Genomic DNA, 25,813 nt, shown 5'->3' with positions numbered 1-25,813 from the left:
TCTACACTTGAAACTGTGTATGGAGTCAGCCTCCACCACATCACTTCCTAATGCATTCCATTTGTCAACCACTCTGACACTAAAAAAGTTCTTTCTAATATCTCTGTGGCTCATTTGGGCACTCAGTTTCCACCTGTGTCCCCTTGTGCGTGTGCCCCTTGTGTTAAACAGTCTGTCTTTATCAACCCTGTCAATTCCCTTGAGGATCTTGAATGTGGTGATCATGTCCCCCCTAACTCTTCTGTCTTCCAACGAAGTGAGGTTTAATTCCCGTAGTCTCTCCTCGTAGCTCATACCTCTCAGCTCGGGTACTAGTCTGGTGGCAAACCTTTGAACCTTTTCCATTTTAGTCTTATGCTTGACTAGATATGGACTCCATGCTGGTGCCGCATACTCCAGGATTGGTCTGACATATGTGGTATATAATGTTCTGAAAGATTCCTTACACAAGTTTCTAAAGGCCGTTCTTATGTTAGCCAACCTGGCATATGCTGCTGCTGTTATCCTCTTGATATGAGCTTCAGGGGACAGGTCTGGCGTGATATCAACCCCCAGGTCTTTCTCTCTCTCGGACTCTTGAAGTATTTCATCTCCCAAGTGATACCTTGTATCTGGTCTCCTGCTTCCTAGCCCTATCTTCATTACATTACATTTGCTTGGATTAAACTCTAACAGCCATTTGTTCGAACATTCCTGCAGCTTGTCCAGGTGTGTGTGTGTGTGTCTGTGTGTGTGTGTTCACCTAGTTATGTTTGCGGGGGTTGAGCTTTGCTCTTTCGGCCCGCCTCTCAACTGTCAATCAACTGTTTACTAACTACTTTTTTTTCTCCACACCACCCACACACACACACACACACACACACACACACACACACCAGGAAGCAGCCCGTGACAGCTGACTAACTCCCAATTACCTATTTACTGCTAGGTAACAGGGGCATTCAGGGTGAAAGAAACTTTGCTCATTTGTTCCTTGCCTGGTGCGGGAATCTAACCCGCGCCACAGAATTGCGAGTCATACGCGCTATCTACCAGGCCCCCTGTGTGTGTACTCACCTAATTGTGCTTGCGGGGGTTGAGCTTTGACTCTTTGGTCCCGCCTCTCAACGTGCGTGTGTGTGTGTGTGTGTGTGTGTGTGTGTGTGTGTGTGTGTGTGTGTGTCTTTGTTATCATGTTGCTCTGCATGTTAAATTTGTTAATAACTAGTATAACTGTTGTTTGCACGGTCTTAAGAACTTCAGAAATGTTTCAGACTCGCCATGAATTAAAATAATAAATCTCATAATTTTTAAGATAATCCGGCTCTGTGTTAATTTTATAAAATCACTGGTTACTAAAATACACACACAGCTGACACTCATATTTATATACCATAAGAGAGAATATTCTCAAGAATTTACCGTCGGGCCGGTCAGATGCATGAGTTGGGCTCATGCTCGAGTCAAGTGTCTCTTATTAGTGAGAAAAATTAATATTCCACCTCATTTTCTTTCCCCTTCACATATTATATCCCTCTACCTCCTTCTCCTCCTTCTCCTCTTCTCAACTTGGAGTCCATTACATTATTAAGGTTATAATTACCTGAAGTTCTGCTATCCGGTGTCAACTTGCTCCCCGGGATAATAATTAGCGCCGTGATGACATTATTCATGTACTGAGGTGATTTTCTGGCGTTCTTGGGTCATGTTTTGAAAAAGTGTTGTGGTACGATTGAGTTTCAGTTATCATTAATACCGTAAAGGGTTCATATTATTATTATTATATTATTATTAAGTATTATTAAGTATTATGCAAGTATTAACGTATGTCAGGTCGTATTACCCCACACACCAGCAAGACGGACACGACGTCTCCAATGGATTTGTTTTAGCTTCCAACAAATTGCTGTAACAATGCAAGAAGAGACACGTGGTTTACTTATAGATAGGTAAAGAGATGCCACTGAGGGTCCTTTCACATAGTGCATCTCTGCATGGCCATATCATGGGAGATACATCCAATAGGCAGATAAACGTATCTCAGCAGGTATCATCCATATATACTGTCTTCACATGATAATCAAAGCATTCTTCAAACTTTAGGAACACATACTGCTCATATACAGCCAAAACAAATGCGCCGACCTCAAAAAAGTTGACGGAGACTAGCAAACTCCTCAGAAAACTTATAACAAATACATGACTAAACCTATTTATTTAGACGAACTTTTTGTAGCCACTCTGGCAATGAATGGCAAGTTGATAGCCATATAATTATCGCCATAGTCCAAATGTTTGTTTCTCAGTTGACTATTTGGTACATTTCTGTCATTAACGCAGAAACATTACAGGAACTTTTAGGCAATAATTGATGTCTTTAGGAAGCTTTAAATGAAGAACTCGATTTAGTCAAAAGTTATGACTTTATATTATAAATATATATATATATATATATATATATATATATATGTCGTACCTAGTAGCCAGAATGCAGTTTTTGGCCTACTATGCAAGGCCCGATTTGCCTAATAAGCCAAGTTTTCCTGAATTAATATATTTTCTCTAATTTTTTTCTTATGAAATGATAAAGCTACCCATTTCATTATGTATGAGGTAATTTTTTTTTTATTGGAGTTCAAATTAACGTAGATATATGACCGAACCTAACCAACCCTACCTAACCTAACCTAACCTATCTTTATAGGTTAGGTTAGGTTAGGTAGCCGAAAAAGGTAGGTTAGGTTAGGTTAGGTAGGTTAGGTAGTCGAAAAACAATTATTTCATGAAAACTTGGCTTATTAGGCAAATCGGGCCTTGCATAGTAGGATGAGAAGTGCGTTCTGGCTACTAGGTACGACATATATATATATATATATATATATATATATATATATATATATATATATATATATATATATATATATATATATATATATGCGGAAAATCCACAGAGAAATATGAAATGAGGTGAACGTTTCGGCTTTGTTAAAGCCTAAAGCCTATATATATAAATCCACACTGAATTTAAATTTTGATTTTAAACTTATAAGTTTCGATGTGACCTCTTTATTCACTAAAGTTCCTGTTGATGATCTGTTAGAATTTCTACGTGAGGAACTGCCTAAATATAATTTGAGCTTGCAGACCAATAAAGTATTGGAACTTATTAAATTGTGTATAAAAGACAATTATTTTAGTTTTAATGGAAAATTTTTCAAACAAACATTTGGTATGGCGATGGGCAATCCCCTGTCCCCAGTTTTAAGCAATTTGTATATGGAATTCTTTGAAACAAAAATCTTATCCAGGATTATCCCGGCTAATGTAGTTTGGTTTAGGTATGTTGATGATATTTTGTGCTTATGGCCGTGCAACAAAGACCAGATATTTTTCTTAATGAACTCAATTCTTTGGTACCTTCAATAAAATTCACTTGTGAGACTGAGGAGAATGGTACTCTTCCGTTTTTGGACATTATGATTCATAGAGTCACAAGAAAGTTCAAATTTAATGTGTATAGGAAACCTACCAACGTGGGGTCGTATGTTCATTTTTATTCGAATCATCATAGTAAAGTGAAACAGGCAGTATTTTCAGGAATGTTTCTACGAGCTTTGAGGATTTGCAGCCCTGAGTTTTTTGATGAAGAGATTGCTAAAATATATGAAATTGGGAAGAGTTTACAATATCCTAAGAGGTTTTTGGATTTCTCGTTTGTACAAGCCAAGCGTACGTTTTATAATCACGTCCCTAAGGCGAAACCAAAAATTATTAACTCATTGGTGGTACCTTATGCGAGTGGACTTGAAAAATTGTCTCTGATTTTTAAGAAACTTAATATAAATTTGGTGTTCACTAATAGTACGATCAAATCCAATTTAATAAAAAACTCCCCTGATACAGCAGGTTGTGTGTATTCGATTCCCTGCAATGATTGTGATTCTGTGTACCTTGGACAAACAGGAAAGTCCTTACAATTGCGGTTGTCACAACATGCTTATAGTATTAGAACTGCCCAAACGTCTAATGCATTGTATCTACATACGAGTTTATGCGATCACAATATTAACTGGAATGGGGCAAAAAGCATTACCAATTGTAGTGATTTCGTGGAACGGAATTTGATTGAGTCTGCTCTAATCAGTCAGTGTCCAAATCTTCTTAATGTTAGTACTGGAATGTACAAACTTGATCCATTTTTAAGTTATAATATTGCACAACAGTTTAAGAAACAACTCTGATAGAGAGGCTTACAATGTCTCATTATAATTGTATATTCATATATTGTGTGTTCATGAGGCTTTTCTTTAATCTTTCATCCTTATTCTCTGACCGCTTAATCCTCTTTGACCATTCTAAGCTAAGCTATACCTGTTTTTGGTTAATTACACCTGACCAACCCCACCTGATGCAGGGCCCTGCATAAGCAACAGGGCTCCATTAAGGAACATATAATGTCTTCCCACAACCAAACCATCGCCAGAGAAATCCTAGTAAACAACACAGAAATCATCGATAGATACAGCGATAGCAGGCGGCTTGACGTTTGCGAGGCACTACACATCAAGAAGTCAACACCAGCAATCAACAGCCAATTAATGCACAACTATATTCTAGTTGAATGGCAAGCATACCAACTGCCTGCCATTCTTCCAGGGGTTCACTGTGATACCATCCGGGCGACCAATAAGAGCATCAGAGTTACGGGGCGTTAGGTAACGGGGCTCCCTTTCAGCTGGGCATCCAGCTGTGGTGAGGCTCCTCTTGATGATGTCGTTAACTTCATTGTGCCTCGAGTGCCATCCCCCTGTGCTTTGGCAGAGTAGGCCATGGTGGCCGTACCTGTCAGCCACCACCTCGCCGCAAATACACCTATATCTGGTGTGGATTGGGGCAGCAAGGCCACAGCAATTCGTAGGGCGTGTGGTGTGAGACGCGTGCCAGTTGCCGACATTGGGGTTGCTAACAGGAAATCCCCTGCATGTGGTGCTGCTACTGCTGTGAGGCGAGCAATGTCGTGTTGTGTTGTTGCAGCACCCAGGCACTCTGCAGCAACTTGGTCTACAATGGGGCCATCCCAGCTGGATTGCTTGTGGGCTTTTGGGGATGGTGGTTGAGGTGATTGGCCTGCACGAGAGGCCCACTCTGTGGCACAGCGTGTAAAATTGGGATCATGTACACCTGCCAGCTGATGTAAGTGGGCAGGTAGAATTTCCTTCACAAGGTCGTCGGATGCTGATAAGGAGGACAGGAAGGCTGGAACAGCGATTTGCGTTGCTGTTCGAACTCCGAGGCCCCCAAGTCTTACGGGAAGAGAGGCTTGTTTCCACTGTAGGTCATCGAGAGAGAGGTTAAGGGCTTTTTCTAGCATTGATTTCAGTAACCGGTCATACTCACTTAGTTTTTGGCTACTGTAAGATGGTGAACACCTCAGAAAGTAGGTTAACCTGGGGAGGGACAGACATCTGGTGATGAGGTAGAGTGCATCATGAGCATCAATATCCTCAATCCTCCCATCCATCCTCTTAAGGTCGGCGATTTTCTTATCAAGGACCTCATCGATGGCTTTCAACCCCAGGGGAGCTCCTAGGAGTGTGCTGTCTTCAGGTTTAGTTTTATGGATATTTGGCAGAAGACCCTCTATTCTCTCTACGATGCCCTGGTTGGAACATATTATTTGACATTTATTAGGGTTCAGGGTGAGGCCTAAAACTGCACCTTGCTCCTTGATTTTTCTGATGTCCTCCAGGAGGGAGTCTTGGGAACCAGCTAGGGTACCATCATCCAAGAACCAGATGTTAAGCTCGCTGGACAGGACCTCTATGACTTGTTTGATGACTAAGCAGAAAAGGAGAGGAGCAAGGGGGTCACCCTATTGGACGCCTTCTCGCGAGTCAATTTCATGTTCGCCAAAAAGTAGCTTAAGATCCATACTGTAGCATGCATGTACAAAAGGGTAGAGGGAAGGGAAATGACTATGAACCGCACGGAGTACAGCATCCCTCCGCACCAAATTGAAGGCATTTTTGAAATCTAGCTTGATAAGGGCCTTTTCGTCTGTGATATATATTATACATATATATATATATATATATATATATATATATATATATATATATATATATATATATATATATATATATATATATATATATATATATATATATATATATATATATATATGTCGTACCTAATAGCCAGAACGCACTTCTCAGCCTACTATTCAAGGCCCGATTTGCCTAATAAGCCAAGTTTTCATGAATTAATGTTTTTTCGTCTACCTAACCTACCTAACCTAACCTAACCTAGCTTTTTTTGGCTACCTAACCTAACCTTACCTATAAATATAGGTTAGGTTAGGTTAGGTAGGGTTGGTTAGGTTCGGTCATATATCTACGTTAATTTTAACTCCAATAAAAAAAAATTGACCTCATACATAGAGAAAAGAGTTGCTTTATCATTTCATAAGAAAAAAAATATAGTAAATATATTAATTCAGGAAAACTTGGCTTATTAGGCAAATCGGGCCTTGAATAGTAGGCTGAGAAGTGAGTTCTGGCTACTAGGTACGACATATATATATATATGTCAGACCACGGAGGAAAATGAAACAGGAAATTTCCTTAAGTACTTTCGTATATTAAATACATCTTCACAAGGAATGTATTTAATATACGAAAGTACTTAAGGAAATTTCCTGTTTCATTTTCCTCCGTGGTCTGACATTGTCACATTCTTAATCACGTGTTTATTTTCGTGATATACACACACACACACACATATATATATATATATATATATATATATATATATATATATATATATATATATATATATATATATATATAAATGGAAATGTTCGTTATTTCAAAATCGCTAATCTCTGAAAGTTCTTCACCGATTGCTTTGAAATTTTCATACAACATTCCATTCGCATCCGGCCAGGTTTTTATATATATACTATATAGTTGTCTCTTCTGTGAAGGTAAAAAAAAAACATGCTTTTTCTGAAAAACTGAGTTTTTCATGTGAGGGAAATCTTCGAAACCTCTTTAGTGATTGCTTTGAAATTTTGACACAACATTGCATTCGAATAGGCGCGTCTTTTTATATATCTACTATATACATGCCTCACCTGTGACAGGTAAAACATGCTTTTTTGGAAAAACAACGCCATCTGTTGGACATAAGAGCAACCCACGCTTTAATCTCTGAAGTTCTTCACTGATTGCTTTGAAATTTTGACGCAACGTTGCATTCGAATAGGCGCATCTTTTTATATACCTACTATATAGATGCCACCTCTGTGACAGGTAAAACATGCATTTTTGAAAAACAGCGCCATCTGTTGCACATAGTAGAAACATGCACGCAATACTAAATATGTCACGATTTCCATTTCAATGTTTCCAATTGCATTGATAAATTTTATTTTCATAGACTTCGATTTATTTTATTTTTTATTTAATTATTTTGGGTGACATTATGTTGGAATTGAGCTGTGTTGTTTACCATACCATTAATTTCGTAAGAATAAGTATAGATGCCACACCTGAGACAGGAAAAAACTATGCTTTTCTTGAAAAACAGCGCCATCTGTTGCATGTAAGAGCAACATACATGCTATACTACATATGTTACAATTCCTTTTCATTGTTTCTGATTGCATTGATAAATTGAGTTTTCATTAATTTTTTTTTATTTTCATTTTGATTTAATTATGTTGTGTGAATTGCATTGGAATTGAGCTGTGTTGTTTACCATACCGTTCATTTCGTGAGTATAGTTAATTTTTATTTTTTCATATTTTCATTTAATTTTCTAACTATTTTTCTTATATTCCAGTGATAGGAACATCAGATCACTTGATGTTCCCAATTTTCTAATGGGAAAATCAGACCATTTAGGAAGGCATCGGACGAGGGAGTGGGGAATGGTGGGGACGAGTGGATGGGAGAATGGAGAAGGGTGGATAGGACAAAAGGACAGGGGAGTGGGCATGGTGGGAAGAAGAGGGGATGGTGGAGTGGGGAATGGTGGGGAGGACTGGAGGACAGGGAAGGTTGGTGTGGTTCAGCAACGCACATGCGTTGCTGAACCACAGCGCTGCTGTCACCATTATTACTATTATTTCCATAAATCCTTACATGTATCTCGTGTGTTGTAGTTTACTTTGAGTAAACTTTATTATTTTATCACTGCTTTTGGTGTAACCTCCATCTCAATGAGCTTTGTGATTAATAACGTGATTATACTGTACTGTTACTGGCATGGCATAGAGAGACCCTGTGTTGGCAACACGACATTTGATTTGAACACTGGTACTGGCATTCCCTAAAGAGTGACCCTGAGTTGGCAACATGACTGTACATTTGAATTCTAGTATTGGCAGCACATACTACGGTCCTAGGCTGCTGTATATATATTATATTCGAACTAACAGCGTTGCTGGGACGCTGAGAGAATTACCCAGCTGACGACCAGAAGATAAGAGGTGGAAGTGAGGCTACGGCCGGACGTCCGGCAAATTCTCTGCTGCATAGGTGCGCAGGCCCGGTGGGGGAGTCACATACTGCAGGATTGAGTTTAGTAGTCTTGAGGCATGACTAGGAGAGCTCCCTGGGGTGACATGTGACACTCTAGTGGACGGAGTGAAGTCCCACGGCGTGGGGTTACAGAATCAGTAGCACGATCCACCGCTGTTTAACTGTAACCTCATGTAACACAAGGCCAAGGTGAGCGCCGCGTGACAATTGGCCGTTTTTTTTATTTTATAGTAAATTGTGAATTGTATTTTCTAATTTTTGTCTGTAGGGATAACGTTCCTATCAACAATATCTTTCAGGACCCTTTCTTCCTTTTTATGAGCCATTGAAAAGAAGTTGGTGTAAAATAATCTAATAGGGGGTACAAGTGTTGTGTTGGTTGACTCTTCAAAAGTTGCATGGCGTTTCACCTTTCTTTTTATATCTTCAACAAAGCCGTTAGAGAAGCCGTTGTTGACTAGGACCTTCCTTACCCTACCGAGTTCTTCATCGACTTGCTTCCATCCTGAGCTGTGGCTGAGAGCACGGTCGACGTAAGCGTTGACAACACTCCTCGTGTGTTTGTCTGGGCAGTCACTATAAGCATTGAGGCACATTCCTATGTTTGTTTCCTTAGTGAAAACTGCAGTGTGGAAGCCTCCATTCCCTTCTGTGACAGTTACATCAAGAAATGGCAGCTTCCCATTATTCTCCATCTCGTAAGTGAAACTCAACACAAAATTCTGCTCAAATGCCTCCTTCAGCTCCTGCAGATGTCTGGCATAAAGTACCTGTGTAAAAATGTCGTCAACATTCCTGCAGTATATGGCCGGTTTCAAGTCCATGTCAACTAAGACCCTCTGCTCGATGGTACCCATGTAGAAGTTCGCAAACAATTCACCTAGGGAAGAACCCATGGCGACCCCATCTACTTGCTTGTACATGTGCCCATCTGGGCTCAAGAAGAGTGCCTCTTTAATGCAGGCGTTGAAAAGTTTCCTTAGTATGTTTTCTGGTATTTCAAGAGGAGTGCAAGCCGATCCGACGATACACTGTCCGCTATCATTAGCAATGTATTGTGTGAGCATGAGCTGGGTTTGACCGCTAGTTATTGTGCAAAAAATCATGTAAATTCTGTTGTGCTTGAGTAGTCAATGGCACCATTAATCATGCTCCATCTCATTAGTGAGGTAAAATATGTTGTAAAATATCAATGAAATATCATTAGATTTTTTATATTCTAGTCTTGATTCTAATCTAATCTAGACATTAGATTAGTCAACGTATATTTTTGAACAGGTTGAATCAGTATTGACCTTGAAGAAATCTTTTAATAATCAGATTTTTTTCAGTATAGATTTTTTCGTTTAGATTCCATATTGACTTTTCCCATATTGGAGAAAAAATGAACGTACTTTCCCAGAGTTTATCCATATATATATTTGTTTCAGTATCACATATTTGTACATTATTTAGTGTAATAAATAGTAAGAAAATATTGAAAAAAAAATTACTTACAAGGGACAGGGTTAAAAATCTCTATCAGAAGCTAGAAATGGAACAGAGTACATTGCCAGGCGCCGTTGTTCCAGGCACCGTTGTTCCAGCCGCCGTTGTTCCAGGCACCGTTGTTCCAGGCGCCGTTGTTGCAGACACCGTTGTTCCAGGCGCCGTGTTTGCAGACACCGTTGTTCCAGGCGCCGTTGTTGCAGACACCGTTGTTCCAGACACCGTTGTTGCAGACACCGTTGTTCCAGGCGCCGTTGTTGCAGACACCGTTGTTCCAGGCGCCGTTGTTGCAGACACCGTTGTTCCAGGCGCCGTTGTTCCAGGCGCCGTTGTTGCAGACACCGTTGTTCCAGGCGCCGTTGTTGCAGACACCGTTGTTCCAGCCGCCGTTGTTCCAGGCACCGTTGTTCCAGGCGCCGTTGTTGCAGACACCGTTGTTCCAGGCGCCGTTGTTCCAGGCGCCGTTGTTGCAGACACCGTTGTTCCAGGCGCCGTTTTTGCAGACACCGTTGTTCCAGGCGCCGTTGATGCAGACACCGTTGTTCCAGGCGCCGTTGTTCCAGGCGCCGTTGTTGCAGACACCGTTGTTCCAGGCGCCGTTGATGCAGACACCGTTGTTCCAGGCGCCGTTGTTCCAGGCGCCGTTGTTGCAGACACCGTTGTTCCAGACACCGTTGTTGCAGACACCGTTGTTCCAGGCGCCGTTGTTCCAGGCGCCGTTGTTCCAGACACCGTTGTTCCAGCCGCCGTTGTTCCAGGCACCGTTGTTCCAGGCGCCGTTGTTGCAGACACCGTTGTTCCAGACACCGTTGTTGCAGACACCGTTGTTCCAGACACCGTTGTTGCAGACACCGTTGTTCCAGACACCGTTGTTCCTGGCGCCGTTGTTCCAGGCGCCGTTGTTCCAGGCGCCGTTGTTCCAGGCACCGTTGTTCCAGACACCGTTGTTGCAGACACCGTTGTTCCAGACACCGTTGTTGCAGACACCGTTGTTCCAGACACCGTTGTTGCAGACACCGTTGTTCCAGACACCGTTGTTGCAGACACCGTTGTTCCAGACACCGTTGTTGCAGACACCGTTGTTCCAGACACCGTTGTTGCAGACACCGTTGTTGCAGACACCGTTGTTCCAGGCGCCGTTGTTCCAGACAGAATGGCTCCATTGTCGTCAACGGGTCACTGGAACCACTTGTATGTTCCTTCACTCATTCACAAGTAAAGCTGACCAACCAAGTCTAACTCTTGGCCTTTAAGACTTCTTTCTCGTAAATTGTCACACATAATATACCACGCGATATTATAAGATATATAATGAATGAAGGTTCAATCAATTATGATCATTATATCATTGAGAATAATATGTCGACAAGGAGCTATGAAATATGAATATGAAAATATGAAAACAATATTCATATGGGATATGGAAACAAGAAGCTGGGATATAAGAACAAAGAATTGGTAAATGTGGATATGGAATTGGGATATGAGGACAACGAGATAGGATATAAAACAAGGTGCTGATATATGAGAAATATATGATATATTAGGATAAAGCGCCAAGATATGAGTACGTTAAGCTGGAACCTGTTGAAAAGTAGCCGGGGCATTTAAGACATGGCGCTGGAATATGAGGACAAGGAATTGAGTTATGAGGATGGAACGTGATTATGAGGAGGGGGCAAAAGAACGGTGCCAGCCTCATGTACCATGGGGGATCGAGCCCTGACCCTGCAAGTAGCGAGGCCGTCGTTGAATCCATTAAAAAGGATGTACTATATTGAACAATGGACACGGATAAACCTTCCGGAATAGGCATCAGTAAATTCCCGGAACCAAGAACGGAAATCAGACAAGTTCCTTCGCTGAATTCCCGGCCACCTGCACTCAGAGAACCAGCAGCAAAACAGAATAGCCTGACTGGCCAAGAAATCTAATCTTCCAGTTCAGTAGTCAGAGCAAGAAAACATTCGACACTGGTCACAGAATAAAGTTAGAATTCATAATTACAACCACATAGGCCTTCTCATCCACCTTTATTTGGTCTAATCCTAATTATAATCAGATTATCGTGACCGTTTTGCATCATTTTATGTGGCAAATTATATTAATTATCACTGACAATATCACGTCGACCATGAAAGACTAGTTTCAGCGCAAAAACATGACCAGATATTTCCTTATCAGCCAATATCATTGAAGATTATTATTAGACTACAGTGAGCAATGTCCACATTATTCACATTTACTCCTTGTTGAATCAATATATTCTCCCTGAAAGAGAATTACACGGGTCAAAATATACACACATGTATTACAATTGCATATATTCAAAGACTGAAGGGCAGGTGATGTAAGAAACACCTGTCAGCTCTAATCGTAAGATAATTATTTAAATTGCAGTTACTCTTAACAATTTAATTCACGTACAAATTAATCATGCAGAGGGATGAATGGATACACAGCCCGTGACTGGATGGGTGAGTGAGTTGAGGATGGGTGAGTGAGTTGAAGATGGGTGCAGATGATTGATTGATTATCAGATGTCTGAGTGGAAATAAACGTATATTAATTCGGGGTTGGAGTGGCAAGAATTTGGAGCAATATACATGCCGTTCAGATATACTCCAGAATGACAACCATTTCTTGAATATAAATGTTGACTATTAGTTGATTAGCTAGGTGGCTACGTAAACTAATGATCCATTGTCTATCTAGCTGGAGGAATGAATGACTAGCAAAGTGGATGGGTGGAGGAATCTAACTAGCTAGGAAGGTGGAGGAATGGTTAAATATCAAGCTGGGTATGTGGAAGAATTATTGACATGCTGGCTGGCTGGGTGGGGGAATGTTCAACTATCTAGCTGGCTGGCTGGGTGGAGGAATGTTCAACTATCTAGCTGGCTGGCTGGGTGGGGGAATGTTCAACTATCTAGCTGGCTGGCTGGGTGGAGGAATGTTCAACTATCTAGCTGGCTGGCTGGGTGGGGGAATGTTCAACTATCTAGCTGGCTGGCTGGGTGGGGGAATGTTCATCTATCTAGCTGGCTGGCTGGGTGGAGGAATGTTCAACTATCTAGCTGGCTGGCTGGGTGGAGGAATGTTCAACTATCTAGCTGGCTGGCTGGGTGGAGGAATGTTCAACTATCTAGCTGGCTGGCTGGGTGGGGGAATGTTCAACTATCCAGCTGGCTGGCTGGGTGGGGGAATGTTCAACTATCTAGCTGGCTGGCTGGGTGGGGGAATGTTCAACTATCTAGCTGGCTGGCTGGGTGGAGGAATGTTCAACTATCTAGCTGGCTGGCTGGGTGGGGGAATGTTCAACTATCTAGCTGGCTGGCTGGGTGGAGGAATGTTCAACTATCTAGCTGGCTGGCTGGGTGGGGGAATTGTCAACTATCTAGCTGGCTGGCTGGGTGGGGGAATGTTCAACTATCTAGCTGGCTGGCTGGGTGGGGGAATGTTCAACTATCTAGCTGGCTGGCTGGGTGGAGGAATGTTCAACTATCTAGCTGGCTGGGTGGAGGAATGTTCAACTATCTAGCTGGCTGGCTGGGTGGGGGAATGTTCATCTATCTAGCTGGCTGGCTGGGTGGGGGAATGTTCATCTATCTAGCTGGCTGGCTGGGTGGGGGAATGTTCAACTATCTAGCTGGCTGGCTGGGTGGGGGAATGTTCAACTATCTAGCTGGCTGGCTGGGTGGAGGAATGTTCATCTATCTAGCTGGCTGGCTGGGTGGGGGAATGTTCAACTATCTAGCTGGCTGGCTGGGTGGGGGAATGTTCATCTATCTAGCTGGCTGGCTGGGTGGAGGAATGTTCAACTATCTAGCTGGCTGGCTGGGTGGAGGAATGTTCAACTATCTAGCTGGCTGGCTGGGTGGGGGAATGTTCAACTATCTAGCTGGCTGGCTGGGTGGGGGAATGTTCAACTATCTAGCTGGCTGGCTGGGTGGGGGAATGTTCAACTATCTAGCTGGCTGGCTGGCTGGGTGGGGGAATGTTCAACTATCTAGCTGGCTGGCTGGCTGGGTGGGGGAATGTTCAACTATCTAGCTGGCTGGCTGGGTGGGGGAATGTTCAACTATCTAGCTGGCTGGCTGGCTGGGTGGGGGAATGTTCATCTATCTAGCTGGCTGGCTGGGTGGAGGAATGTTCAACTATCTAGCTGGCTGGCTGGGTGGAGGAATGTTCAACTATCTAGCTGGCTGGCTGGGTGGAGGAATGTTCAACTATCTAGCTGGCTGGCTGGGTGGGGGAATGTTCAACTATCTAGCTGGCTGGCTGGGTGGGGGAATGTTCAACTATCTAGCTGGCTGGCTGGGTGGAGGAATGTTCATCTATCTAGCTGGCTGGCTGGGTGGGGGAATGTTCAACTATCTAGCTGGCTGGCTGGGTGGGGGAATGTTCATCTATCTAGCTGGCTGGCTGGGTGGAGGAATGTTCAACTATCTAGCTGGCTGGCTGGGTGGAGGAATGTTCAACTATCTAGCTGGCTGGCTGGGTGGAGGAATGTTCAACTATCTAGCTGGCTGGCTGGGTGGGGGAATGTTCAACTATCCAGCTGGCTGGCTGGGTGGGGGAATGTTCAACTATCTAGCTGGCTGGCTGGGTGGGGGAATGTTCAACTATCTAGCTGGCTGGCTGGGTGGAGGAATGTTCAACTATCTAGCTGGCTGGCTGGGTGGGGGAATGTTCAACTATCTAGCTGGCTGGCTGGGTGGAGGAATGTTCAACTATCTAGCTGGCTGGCTGGGTGGGGGAATTGTCAACTATCTAGCTGGCTGGCTGGGTGGGGGAATGTTCAACTATCTAGCTGGCTGGCTGGGTGGGGGAATGTTCAACTATCTAGCTGGCTGGCTGGGTGGAGGAATGTTCAACTATCTAGCTGGCTGGGTGGAGGAATGTTCAACTATCTAGCTGGCTGGCTGGGTGGGGGAATGTTCATCTATCTAGCTGGCTGGCTGGGTGGGGGAATGTTCATCTATCTAGCTGGCTGGCTGGGTGGGGGAATGTTCAACTATCTAGCTGGCTGGCTGGGTGGGGGAATGTTCAACTATCTAGCTGGCTGGCTGGGTGGAGGAATGTTCATCTATCTAGCTGGCTGGCTGGGTGGGGGAATGTTCAACTATCTAGCTGGCTGGCTGGGTGGGGGAATGTTCATCTATCTAGCTGGCTGGCTGGGTGGAGGAATGTTCAACTATCTAGCTGGCTGGCTGGGTGGAGGAATGTTCAACTATCTAGCTGGCTGGCTGGGTGGGGGAATGTTCAACTATCTAGCTGGCTGGCTGGGTGGGGGAATGTTCAACTATCTAGCTGGCTGGCTGGGTGGGGGAATGTTCAACTATCTAGCTGGCTGGCTGGCTGGGTGGGGGAATGTTCAACTATCTAGCTGGCTGGCTGGCTGGGTGGGGGAATGTTCAACTATCTAGCTGGCTGGCTGGGTGGGGGAATGTTCAACTATCTAGCTGGCTGGCTGGCTGGGTGGGGGAATGTTCATCTATCTAGCTGGCTGGCTGGGTGGAGGAATGTTCAACTATCTAGCTGGCTGGCTGGGTGGAGGAATGTTCAACTATCTAGCTGGCTGGCTGGGTGGAGGAATGTTCAACTATCTAGCTGGCTGGCTGGGTGGGGGAATGTTCAACTATCTAGCTGGCTGGCTGGGTGGGGGAATGTTCAACTATCTAGCTGGCTGGCTGGGTGGAGGAATGTTCATCTATCTAGCTGGCTGGCTGGGTGGGGGAATGTTCAACTATCTAGCTGGCTGGCTGGGTGGGGGAATGTTCAACTATCTAGCTGGCTGGCTGGGTGGAGGAATGTTCATCTATCTAGCTGGCTGGCTGGGTGGGGGAATGTTCATCTATCTAGCTGGCTGGCTGGGTGGGGGAATGTTCAACTATCTAGCTGGCTGGCTGGGTGGAGGAATGTTCAACTATCTAGCTGGCTGGCTGGGTGGGGGAATGTTCAACTATCTAGCTGGCTGGCTGGCTGGGGGAATGTTCAACTATCTAGCTGGCTGGCTGGGTGGGGGAATGTTCAACTATCTAGCTAAAATTACTACATAGCCATATAAGAAGGAAGATGTCGGTAAATGACCAAGTGACAAGACTGAGGAAAACAGAAGGGGCATATACAGAAAGCGACAAGGAAATCTGCGAGGTACTGAATGCAAAATTCCATGGAGTGTTCACAACCGAGCCTGAGCAGCTCCCATTGTTAGAAGAGATTACCCAAGATGAAAGACTATCAGATATAGAGGTGACAGCAGAGGATGTAATGAAACAGTTGACAACACTGGATGCAAATTAAGCTGTTGGACCAGACAAAGTATCACCGTGGATACTTAAAGAGGCAGCGCAGGCTCTCAGCGTGCCTCTGGCAATGATCTTTAATGAGTCACTTATGTCGGGAGAATTGCCCAGTTGCTGGAAGGAGGCAAATGTCGTACCGATTTTCAAAAAAGGTGATAGGGAGGAGGCACTTAACTACAGACCCGTATCACTGACAAGCATCCCCTGCAAAATACTTGAAAGAATAATTAGGCTAAGACTTGTTGAGCACCTGGAGAGCATTGGGTTTGTAAACAAGCACCAACATGGGTTCTGGACAGGGAAATCATGCCTAACAAACCTTTTAGAATTCTATGATAAAGTAACAAGGATAAGGCAGGACAGAGAAGGCTGGGCAGACTGCATATTTCTTGACTGCCAAAAGGCCTTTGATACGGTACCGCAAATGAGACTGCTATACAAACTTGAGAGGCAGGCAGGAGTAAGCGGAAAGGCCCTAGTATGGGTGAAGAACTACCTAACAGGAAGGAGCCAGAGGGTAATGGTAAGGGGCGAAAAGTCGGACTGGCGAACAGTAACAAGTGGAGTACCTCAAGGATCGGTGCTGGGACCAATCCTCTTTCTAATTTACGTAAATGATATGTTTACAGGAGTGGAATCATACATGTCAATGTTTGCAGATGACGCAAAATTAATGAGAAGAGTTGTGACAGACGAGGATTGTAGGATCCTCCAAGAGGACTTAAACAGGCTGCAGAGATGGTCAGGGAAATGGCTACTGGAGTTTAACACCAGTAAATGTAAAGTTATGGAAATGGGATCAGGTGACAGGAGACCAAAGGGACAGTACACAATGAAGGGGAACAGCCTACCTGTAACGATTCGAGAAAGAGACCTGGGAGTGGATGTGACACCTAATCTAACTCCTGAGGCACATATAAATAGGATAACGACAGCAGCGTACTCCACACTGGCGAAAATTAGAACTTCATTCAGAAACCTAAATGAGGAAGCTTTTAGGGTGCTTTACACTGCCTACGTGAGACCCGTCTTAGAGTATGCCGCGCCATCATGGAGCCCCCACCTGAAGAAACACATAAAGAAACTGGAGAAGGTTCAGAGGTTTGCAACGAGGCTTGTCCCAGAGTTACGAGGGATGAGATATGAAGAGCGGCTGAAGGAACTGAACCTTACGACACTAGAGAAAAGAAGGGAGAGAGGAGATATGATAGGGACATATAAAATACTCAGGGGAATTGACAAAGTGGAAATAGATGAAATGTTCACACGTAATAATAACAGAACGAGGGGACATGGGTGGAAACTGGAAACTCAGATGAGTCACAGAGATGTTAGGAAGTTTTCTTTTAGCGTGAGAGTAGTAGAAAAATGGAATGCACTTGGGGAACAGGTTGTGGAAGCAAATACTATTCATACTTTTAAAACTAGGTATGATAGGAAATGGGACAGGAGTCATTGCTGTAAACAACCGATAGCTAGAAAGGCGGGATCCAAGAGTCAATGCTCGATCCTGCAAGCACATATAGGTGAGTACATACACACACACGTACACACACACACAGACACAAACATACACACACTAATGCCTCTATTCACCTTGCAGTAAATAGGAACCTGAAAGTCAGGAAGCTGCTAAAGGCTGCATCTTGGGGATGTGTGTGTGTGTTAGATAAAAATATATGTTGTTTAGATATGATGGAGGAAAAGAGGCCGAGAGTCGGTACATTAGACAACCGACGCTTAGAAAGGCGGGGTCCAAGAGCTAACAGCTAAATCTTAGAAATAATAAATTAAAATATTTAATACACACACATACATGTTTCACATGAATTTGGCTGAGGGCTGATGGCCCCGTCGACGGGACAGGAAGTCGGCGGTTGATCAAAGGCCTCCCACATCCTCCACATACCTGAGGATTATTCCGGCTAAATTTTAAACGGAAGTAATGTCTTGGTATTTACGGCTTCAGCGGGTGGGTGGGTCCTTGGGTTTATTACACTATGAGTGAAAACAATCGCCTATTCTCTATTTTATATTGCCGCTTGCAGAGCTAGAAGCTGTTGCCTCTTGTGTGCGTTGCACAAGGGGATTAATATCTGGATTAATATCTTTCAATATTTCCTGTATTTTTTAAGTTATCGCTTAAATACCGAAGATACTGTTATTGGACACCGCTTAATTGACAATGTCTCAACAACGCAGGCTGAAGATGTGCGTGGCTCCTGCTACTGCAATGATGCTCATTTGCTTTTCAATGATGCGCCTTAGTTGTCCCCTCTCTAACTTACCGTTCTAAATACCCCTTCTCCATCTTTCGCAAACAATCCCCCTCATACATCTCCCCCCTTTCCTCCTGTCCCCCTGTCCATCTTTGTCGCCCTGTCCATCTTTGTCGCCCTGTCCATCTTTGTCGCCCTGTCCATCTTTGTCGCCCTGTCCATCTTTGTCCCCTTGCCCATCTTTGTCTCCCTGTCCATCTTTGTCCCCCTGTCCCTCATTTTGTCCCCTTGCCCACATTTTCTGTCCTCTGTCCCCGATCCCTTTCCCCCTGTCCCCCTCTCTGTCCCCCCCTTTCCATCTCTGTCCCCCTGTCCCTCTCTATCCCATTGTCCCTCTCTCTGTCCCCCTGTCTCTCTCTGTCCCCCCTGTTCCTCTCTGTCCTCCTGTTCCTCTCTCTGTCCCCCCTGTCACTCTGTCCCCCTGTCACTCTGTCCCCCTGTTCCTCTATGTCCCCCTGTCCATCTATGTCCCCCTGTCCTTCTCTCTGTCCCCTGTACCTCTCTGTCCCCCTGCCCACTCTTTCTGTCCGCTGTCCTTCATCTGTCCCCCTCCCTTTCCTCCAGTCCCCTTGTCCCTTTCTCTGTCTCCCTGTCCGCCCTTTCTGCCCCCCTGTTCCTGTCCCTCTGTCCCTGTCCTTCTCTGTCTGTCCCTGTCCCCCTGCCCACTCTTTCTATCCCCTGTCTCTCCTCTGTCCCCTCTCTCTTGGTCTCCTGCCCCCTCTCCTCCCTCTGTCCCCCGGTCCCCCTCTCTGACCCTGTCCCTCTGTCTCTGTGTTTCTGTCCCTCTGTCTCTGTCCCTGTCCCCCTCTCTGTCCCTGTCTCCCTCCCTGTCCCACTGCCCCCCCCCTCTGTTCCCCCGTCCCTCCTCTGGCCCTGTCCGTCTGTCCCTGTCCCTCTGCTCCTGTCCCTGTCCGCCTGTCCCTGTCCCTGTCCCCCCCCTGTCTCTGCCTCTCCTCGTTTCTGCCATTCTCTGTGTCAGCCTATCTCTCTGTCTCTTTCCTCGCTCTATCTCTGTCATTCTCTCACTGACTTTGCATATCCTTATCTATCCGTCTCTGTGTCTAACATTCTCTCCCTGACTCTGTCTATATCTATTTCTCTGTCTCGGTCTTCATCTCTTTCTCTCTCTCTCTCTCTCTCTCTCTCTCTCTCTCTCTCTCTCTCTCTCTCTCTCTCTCTCTCTCTCTCTCTCTCTCTCTCTCTCTCTCTCTCTCTCTCTCTCTCTCTCTCTCTCTCTCTCTCTCTCTCTCTCTCTCTCTCTCTCTCTCTCTCCTTCTCTCTCTCTCTCTCTCTCTCTCTCTCTCTCTCTCTCTCTCTCTCTCTCTCTCTCTCTCTCTCTCTCTCTCTCTCTCTGTCTCTCTCTCTCTCTCTCTCTCTCTCTCTCCTTACATACATACATACATACATACATACATACATACATACATACATACATACATACATACATACATACATACATACATACATACATACATTTATTTAACACATGTGGTACACGCACAAGGGGACACAGGTGGAAGCTGAGCACCCAAATGAGCCACAGAGAGATTATAGAAAGAACTTTTCAGTGTCAGAGTAGTTAATAAATGGAATGCATTAGGCAGTAATGTGGTGGAGGCTGACTCCATACACAGTTTCAAATGTAGATATGACAGAGCCCAGTAGGCTCAGGAATCTGTACATCAGTTGATTGACGGTTGAGAGGCGGGACCAAAGAGCCAGAGCTCAACCCCTGCAAACACAACTAGGTGAGTACATACATACATACATAAGATATAAAACAGTGGAGGATTCCCAGGTAGAACAATCAACCACAATGCCCATTACCCCTTTACCCTGTTGTCCTTAACTACACAACTATACAAGAGTCATTAACACGTGTAATGGCTGATCCCCCATAACGATAACATGAAGACCAATTGCCTGACCCGCAGTCCGTCTTGCTCCTCAAATAATTTTCGGGTTAACATGAAAACGTCTCTCGAGTATATCTCTTTATTGTTGTTTTCCCATCTTTCATTTTATCAGCTTAGTTCCTTTATTATGCCCCAATTACTCATCCATTGAGAGGTAGTTAAACTGAACCCAAATTTAATAAAGTTCCTTTTGCTAAGCAAGCTACAGTCTTGATAAAGTCAGATATATTGTTTGTTAACACATTTCTCAACAATGAACAGTCAGTTTTATCAAGCTAACATATCCTAACACAACGAGTGAGAGTATTAACTGGTCTAATTATTTTATTAGACCAGTATATATTATTAGATTATACTGGTATAATCTAATAATATATACTTGTATAATATATATATATAATATATATATATATATATATATATATATATATATATATATATATATATATATATATATATATATTAAAATATATATATATATATATATATTAAAATATATATATATATATATATATATATATATATATATTAAAATATATATATATATATATAATATATAGTGCCTGTTCATTACAACTATTTAACACTGGGAAGGGATCAGGATAGGATTTGGGATGGGATGGGGAGGAATGGTGCCAAACCACTTGGACGGCGGTCGGGGATTGAACGCCTAGGACTGCTACTGTGCATTTAAATTACTAACTTACCTGAGAGTCTATATCCCTACATGTCAATGTTTGTGTATACTGGTAATGTGAGGAACATACAGAAGATAAGGGTAGCTGAACACCACAAAATGCTGATGGACAACTTTATTAAAGTTGCATAATGAAATGTGTAAGTACTTCATTCATAATGATGTACTGCCCGAAATCTTAGGGAAGTATCCAAAATTTGCTTACTGTAGGTAATGCATGCACATGACTGTAAACCTGCCGCCCAGTTGGGTGGGTGTGCAGCACATGACTGTAAAGCTGCCGCCCAGTTGGGTGGGTGTGCAGCAAGACTAGTAACTGTGTGACTCACTATAGATGTAAAGTGCCTTTTATAGTGACTGTTGTGAGCCTCTTGTTGATCACTTGTGACACAAAGATTATTGATGAGTGTATTTGTGTAGGTGATTATATATGTATGTGTATGTATATATGTATACATATACATACATATATATATATATATATATATATATATATATATATATATATATATATATATATATATATATATATATATATATATATATATATATATATATATATATAGGGGGGTACCACCACTGGTGCAATTATAGGGACCCACAGCCTCAGAGAAGGGAACACAGAGCACTCAGGGAAAAACTTGACATTTAACTCTGAATACGAAAGAGTGTTCACTTCTCCTACCACCCCCTTTTTTTTTTATTATGATGTACACTTTATTATGCAAGGTTATACAGTTACATATCTGATTTTATACAAAAAATAAACATTAAGAGGACACAAGAAAAAGTTCGCTTCCTAGAGGCTGTAGATTTCCTCGAACTCCTCCGACGCCGGGCAGGAACCGAGGATGCAGCGAGCATTTCCCCTCTGGATCGCGACACTGAGGCGCTGAAAGAGAAAACTTGCTGCTCTAGGGTCTCTTGTGGTGTCAATGAGCTTGGAACCAAGATCCTTAAGAAACCTTCTTGCACTCTCACCCCATGGGCCTAGGGTCTCAGACCCTATTGGAACGAAATTGTACCTTTGATCTAATTGCCTGTACTTGACTGACTTTTGTTTTTCTCTGTGTGTCGCTGCGGCTCCTGCCGTGCCGGCAGAGAGGGTGATGTATGTCGTTGCCAGGGTGGATACGCAAGTATAGTCCCATGCTAACTGCCTGCCACCCTTCCACGGACGCAGTGTGATTCCGTCTGGTCGGCCGGCAAAGCTAACAGAGTCACGGTTCAGTAGGTTGCGGGGCTCTCTCTCCGCTGGACACTGAGCAGAGGCAAGGCTTCTTTTAATGATGTCGTTGACTTCGTCGTGTCTAGTGTGCCAACCACCCGATATATATATATATATATATATATATATATATATATATATATATATATATATATATATATATATATATATATATATATATATATATATATATATGTCGTACCTAATAGCCAGAACGCACTTCTCAGCCTACTATTCAAGGCCCGATTTGCCTAATAAGCCAAGTTTTCATGAATTAATGTTTTTTCGTCTACCTAACCTACCTAACCTAACCTAGCTTTTTTGGCTACCTAACCTAACCTTACCTATAAATATAGGTTAGGTTAGGTTAGGTAGGGTTGGTTAGGTTCGGTCATATATCTACGTTAATTTTAACTCCAATAAAAAAAAATTGACCTCATACATAGAGAAAAGGATTGCTTTATCATTTCATAAGAAAAAAATTATAGTAAATATATTAATTCAGGAAAACTTGGCTTATTAGGCAAATCGGGCCTTGAATAGTAGGCTGAGAAGTGAGTTCTGGCTACTAGGTACGACATATATATATATATATATATATATATATATATATATATATATATATATATATATATATATATATATATATATATATATATATATATATATATATATATATATATATATATATGTATGAGTGTGTGTACATGTGTATACAACATTAATAATTTTGTAACTAGCGTCAAACATTGTTATTTGCTTAGCTAAACGAACTAGAGGGTTCAGTTCCTGAACCGATTATGTGCCTCTGTAATCCTTTACACCACTGCCCACGGGATGGGTATGGGGTGCATAATAAAGAAAGAAATAGAAGAAATTGAAATTGCATAATACGGTTATTGACAGTCAATAATAGTAAGATAAAGCAATGAGGACCAAATGGGAGACCAGTGATCAGATGAATATTACAGACTCAAGGGTAGCCTTCTCTTCTTGTATATAAATGAAAAAATGAATTCGTTTGTTTAATTTTAATGCTTGTAGGCGAGAACAGTTGTGAACGCCAGCTAGCGCACAAGTACATGAGCGCCCAAAATACTTTTACACAAAAGACATGTACAGACAGGCGTGTGGCTTCTGACTTTTTTTTTATTGATTAATATTAAATATTAGGCGCTTACCTATAATAGTTATCATTTTATACAAGTATAACTCTCACATAATAAATATAAAAGGAGTTTATCCAAAAACTGACAGAAGTGTTGTGTTTTGTGCGTTGTATCGTGTTTGTGGGCATTCGGGTGTGTTGTGTTTACGCTGGCGGGCGGCGTCCTTACCAACTCCGGATTATGTCTATTACATCACTAAACTTCATTTTTTTTTTTTTTTTTTTTTGAGATATATACAAGAGTTGTTACATTCTTGTACAGCCACTAGTACGCGTAGCGTTTCGGGCAAGTCCTTAATCCTATGGTCCCTGGAATACGATCCCCTGCCGCGAAGAATCGTTTTTTCATCCAAGTACACATTTTACTGTTGCGTTAAACAGAGGCTACAGTTAAGGAATTGCGCCCAGTAAATCCTCCCCGGCCAGGATACGAACCCATGACATAGCGCTCGCGGAACGCCAGGCGAGTGTCTTACCACTACACCACGGAGACTTATTACCACTACACCACTATATGCCTGTTAAATAAAAGATTTTAATTGTTAATAGCATTATATTGTCGTTTTAATATGGAACACGTACACATATGCGAAACGTCGAAAGCTGGTGTCCGAAGTGGTAAAAATATTAGTGTGCGATGTTGTCAATGTACGGAGTGTCTTGTATCCGACACAATACCATCCTGTTTAGAGTAGTTTACCCCATAGACATTCCAATGAACCATCGTTTTCTGTTAGCGTTCCTACAAAACATCCTTTAAAGATTTGTAAAGCACCAACTATGGTATATAATATTGATTGGTGAAGGACTGTTATTCTATGTAATAATTTTTTGTGCTTATTATAATTTACTAAGAACAACTAATATTTCTCAAAACAAAACTACGAACCTTCAATAGGAAGTAGCTGATCTATAATATTCTAAGAGCATGGACAATAGTAGGTAAATTTCACAACCCATGTGGGACCTGAAAAGAACAATTTTCCTTATAATTGAACCAATCACGACTATTCTGCTATCTAGGTTGACGGACGGGTACTGTGAGACGCAAGTTGGTACGTGAGGAAGAGTTTGGGCCTTGGAAAAAAAGTAACTGGGAATATATCACATATTTACTAATTCATATTCAACATATTGACTTTAAGCATTAAGTCATATATGTGCTGTCTTGTGTGAGAACGGGTTGGAATGTTCATCTATCTAGCTGGCTGGCTGGGTGGGGGAATGTTCAACTATCTAGCTGGCTGGCTGGGTGGGGGAATGTTCAACTATCTAGCTGGCTGGCTGGGTGGAGGAATGTTCAACTATCTAGCTGGCTGGCTGGGTGGGGGAATGTTCAACTATCTAGCTGGCTGGCTGGGTGGGGGAATGTTCATCTATCTAGCTGGCTGGCTGGGTGGGGGAATGTTCAACTATCTAGCTGGCTGGCTGGGTGGGGGAATATTCATCTATCTAGCTGGCTGGCTGGGTGGGGGAATGTTCATCTATCTAGCTGGCTGGCTGGGTGGGGGAATGTTCATCTATCTAGCTGGCTGGCTGGGTGGAGGAATGTTCAACTATCTAGCTGGCTGGCTGGGTGGAGGAATGTTCAACTATCTAGCTGGCTGGCTGGGTGGAGGAATGTTCAACTATCTAGCTGGCTGGCTGGGTGGGGGAATGTTCAACTATCTAGCTGGCTGGCTGGGTGGGGGAATGTTCATCTATCTAGCTGGCTGGCTGGGTGGGGGAATGTTCAACTATCTAGCTGGCTGGCTGGGTGGGGGAATGTTCAACTATCTAGCTGGCTGGCTGGGTGGAGGAATGTTCAACTATCTAGCTGGCTGGCTGGGTGGAGGAATGTTCAACTATCTAGCTGGCTGGCTGGGTGGAGGAATGTTCAACTATCTAGCTGGCTGGCTGGGTGGAGGAATGTTCAACTATCTAGCTGGCTGGCTGGGTGGGGGAATGTTCAACTATCTAGCTGGCTGGCTGGGTGGAGGAATGTTCAACTATCTAGCTGGCTGGCTGGGTGGAGGAATGTTCAACTATCTAGCTGGCTGGCTGGCTGGGGGAATGTTCAACTATCTAGCTGGCTGGCTGGGTGGGGGAATGTTCAACTATCTAGCTGGCTGGCTGGGTGGAGGAATGTTCAACTATCTAGCTGGCTGGCTGGCTGGGTGGGGGAATGTTCAACTATCTAGCTGGCTGGCTGGGTGGGGGAATGT

General features: G+C 43.2%; 1 protein-coding gene across 1 annotated transcript in view; it reads right to left on the bottom strand.

Moving 5' to 3' along the window:
* Positions 1-12,245: 12,245 nt before the first annotated feature.
* LOC138358980 (mucin-2-like) overlaps positions 12,246-25,813 on the bottom strand; it is a 41,673-nt gene continuing 28,105 nt past the window's right edge. The window contains exon 7 of the mRNA XM_069317469.1: positions 12,246-12,284. Within this exon, the coding sequence (XP_069173570.1) occupies positions 12,246-12,284 (39 nt within the window). The remainder of the gene's footprint in view (positions 12,285-25,813) is intronic.

Source organism: Procambarus clarkii, chromosome 88, assembly GCF_040958095.1.
Source record: "Procambarus clarkii isolate CNS0578487 chromosome 88, FALCON_Pclarkii_2.0, whole genome shotgun sequence".
Lineage (NCBI taxonomy): Eukaryota > Metazoa > Arthropoda > Malacostraca > Decapoda > Cambaridae > Procambarus > Procambarus clarkii.
The sequence above is the reverse complement of the archived record's forward strand: the minus strand, read 5'-3'. Positions and strand labels throughout refer to the sequence as shown.